Here is a 2,778-nt window from a genome sequence, read left to right as displayed (position 1 = left end):
GGACCTCCCCAGATACAGGAGTGTGAGAAAGGGGGTTAGAGGGACCTCCCCAGATACAGACGTGTGAGAGAGGGGGTTAGAGGGACCTCCCCAGACACAGGAGTGTGTGAGAGGGGTTAGAGGGACCTCCCCAGATACAGGAGTGTGTGAGAGAGGGGGTTAGAGGGACCTCCCCAGATACAGATGTGTGAGAGAGGGTTAGAGGGAGCTCCCCAGATACAGGAGTGTGTGAGAGAGGGGGTTAGAGGGACCTCCCCAGATACAGGAGTGTGAGAGAGGGGGTTCGAGGGACCTCCCCAGATACAGGAGTGAGCGAGAGGGGGTTAGAGGGACCTCCCCAGATACAGGAGTGTGAGAGAGGGGGTTAGAGGGACCTCCCCAGATACAGGAGTGTGTGAGAGAGGGGGTTAGAGGGACCTCCCCAGATACAGGAGTGTGAGAGAGGGGGTTCGAGGGACCTCCCCAGATACAGGAGTGAGCGAGAGGGGGTTAGAGGGACCTCCCCAGATACAGGAGTGTGTGAGAGAGGGGGTTAGAGGGACCTCCCCAGATACAGGAGTGTGTGAGAGAGGGGTTAGAGGGACCTCCCCAGATACAGGAGTGAGCGAGAAGGGTTGAATGAATACAGTTTAATTAATAAATAAACATTTAGACAGACATTGTGCAAACAGTAGACCATTCTTTAGACATCCACGGGTTTGAGGAACTGCGCTTTCAGAGCTCGCTGCTCTTGTTCCCTGGTGTGAGTGGTTAGCAGGGAAGGTTTCGATTCCTGTAGAAATACAGAACGCATCCGATTTAGACTGGAGAATCCGAAAATCTTGGTACAGAATTTATCAGCCTCCCTCTCCCCGAGGTGGGTTAGATACAGAGTAAAGCTCCCCCTACACTGTCCCATCAAACACTCCCAGGGCAGGTACAGGGGGTTAGATACAGAGTAAAGCTCCCCCTACACTGTCCCATCAAACACTCCCAGGGCAGGTACAGGGGGTTAGATACAGAGTAAAGCTCCCTCTACAATGTCCCATCAAACACTCCCAGGGCAGGTACAGGGGGTTAGATACAGAGTAAAGCTCCCTCTACACTGTCCCATCAAACACTCCCAGGGCAGGTATAGGGGGTTAGATACAGAGTAAAGCTCCCTCTACACTGTCCCATCAAACACTCCCAGGGCAGGTACAGCATGGGGTTAGATACAGAGTAAAGCTCCCTCAACACTGTCCCATCAAACACTCCCAGGGCAGGTACAGGGGGTTAGATGCAGAGTAAAGCTCCCTCTACACTGTCCCATCAAACACTCCCAGGGCAGGTACAGCACGGGGTTAGATACAGAGTAAAGCTCCCCCTACACTGTCCCATCAAACACTCCCAGGGCAGGTACAGGGGGTTAGATACAGAGTAAAGCTCCCTCTACACTGTCCCATCAAACACTCACAAGGCAGGTATAGCACGGGGTTAGATACAGAGTAAAGCTCCCTCGACACTGTCCCATCAAACACTCCCAGGGCAGGTACAGGGGGTTAGATACAGAGTAAAGCTCCCTCTACACTGTCCCATCAAACACTCCCAGGGCAGGTACAGGGGGTTAGATACAGAGTAAAGCTCCCTCTACACTGTCCCATCAAACACTCCCAGGGCAGGTACAGCACGGGGTTAGATACAGAGTAAAGCTCCCTCTACACTGTCCCATCAAACACTCCCAGGGCAGGTACAGCACGGGGTTAGATTAACTCATTAATACTCTGGAACGAGCCCATATTGGGATTGAATGCGAAATCTCACCTCTATTCGCTCTTTAAGATTTGCCAAGGAATCTGTCAGTAAAAAAAAAGGATCATTAGTGACTAGTGACCACAGGCAGTCTGTTCCCTATTCGAGGGGGATTAACCCTCTCACCCACCTCCTCCCAGTTACAGACCCTGTTCCCTATTCGAGGAGGATTAACCCTCTCACCCACCTCCTCCCAGTTACAGACCCTGTTCCCTATCGGAGGGGGATTAACCCTCTCACCCACCTCCTCCCAGTTACAGACCCTGTTCCCTATCGGAGGGGATTAACCCTCTCGCCCACCTCCTCCCAGTTACAGACCCTGTTCCCTATCGGAGGGGGATTAACCCTCTCACCCACCTCCTCCCAGTTACAGACCCTGTTCCCTATCGGAGGGGGATTAACCCTCTCACCCACCTCCTCCCAGTTACAGACCCTGTTCCCTATTCGAGGGGGATTAACCCTCTCGCCCACCTCCTCCCAGTTACAGACCCTGTTCCCTATCGGAGGGGGATTAACCCTCTCGCCCACCTCCTCCCAGTTACAGACCCTGTTCCCTATCGGAGGGGGATTAACCCTCTCGCCCACCTCCTCCCAGTTACTGACCCTGTTCCCTTTCGGAGGAGGATTAACCCTCTCACCCACCTCCTCCCAGTTACAGACCCTGTTCCCTATCGGAGGGCGATTAACCCTCTCACTCACCTCCTCCCAGTTACAGATCCTGTTCCCTATCGGAGGGGGATTAACCCTCTCGCCAACCTCCTCCCAGTTACAGACCCTGTTCCCTATCAGAGGGGATTAACCCTCTCACCCACCTCCTCCCAGTTACAGACACTGTTCCCTATCGGAGGGGGATTAACCCTCTCACCCACCCCCTCCCAGTTACAGACACTGTTCCCTATCGGAGGGGGATTAACCCTCTCACCCACCTCCTCCCAGTTACAGACCCCGTTCCCTATCGGAGGGGGATTAACCCTCTCACCCACCTCCTCCCAGTTACAGACCCTGTTC

The 2,778-nt window shown here is 53.9% G+C and overlaps 1 protein-coding gene across 1 annotated transcript in view; it reads right to left on the bottom strand.

The window, feature by feature from the left end:
- Nucleotides 1-620: 620 nt before the first annotated feature.
- Nucleotides 621-2,778, bottom strand: part of LOC139242688 (tumor necrosis factor receptor superfamily member 14-like) — a 27,371-nt gene continuing 25,213 nt past the window's right edge. The window contains exons 7-8 of the mRNA XM_070870482.1: nucleotides 1,783-1,814; nucleotides 621-772 (exon numbers count right to left, since the gene is read on the bottom strand). Coding sequence (XP_070726583.1) covers nucleotides 683-772; nucleotides 1,783-1,814 — 122 coding nt within the window. The 3' untranslated portion in view covers nucleotides 621-682. The remainder of the gene's footprint in view (nucleotides 773-1,782; nucleotides 1,815-2,778) is intronic.

Source organism: Pristiophorus japonicus, unplaced genomic scaffold (genome assembly GCF_044704955.1).
Source record: "Pristiophorus japonicus isolate sPriJap1 unplaced genomic scaffold, sPriJap1.hap1 HAP1_SCAFFOLD_144, whole genome shotgun sequence".
In the NCBI taxonomy this organism is placed as follows: Eukaryota; Metazoa; Chordata; class Chondrichthyes; family Pristiophoridae; genus Pristiophorus; species Pristiophorus japonicus.
The sequence above is the reverse complement of the archived record's forward strand: the minus strand, read 5'-3'. Positions and strand labels throughout refer to the sequence as shown.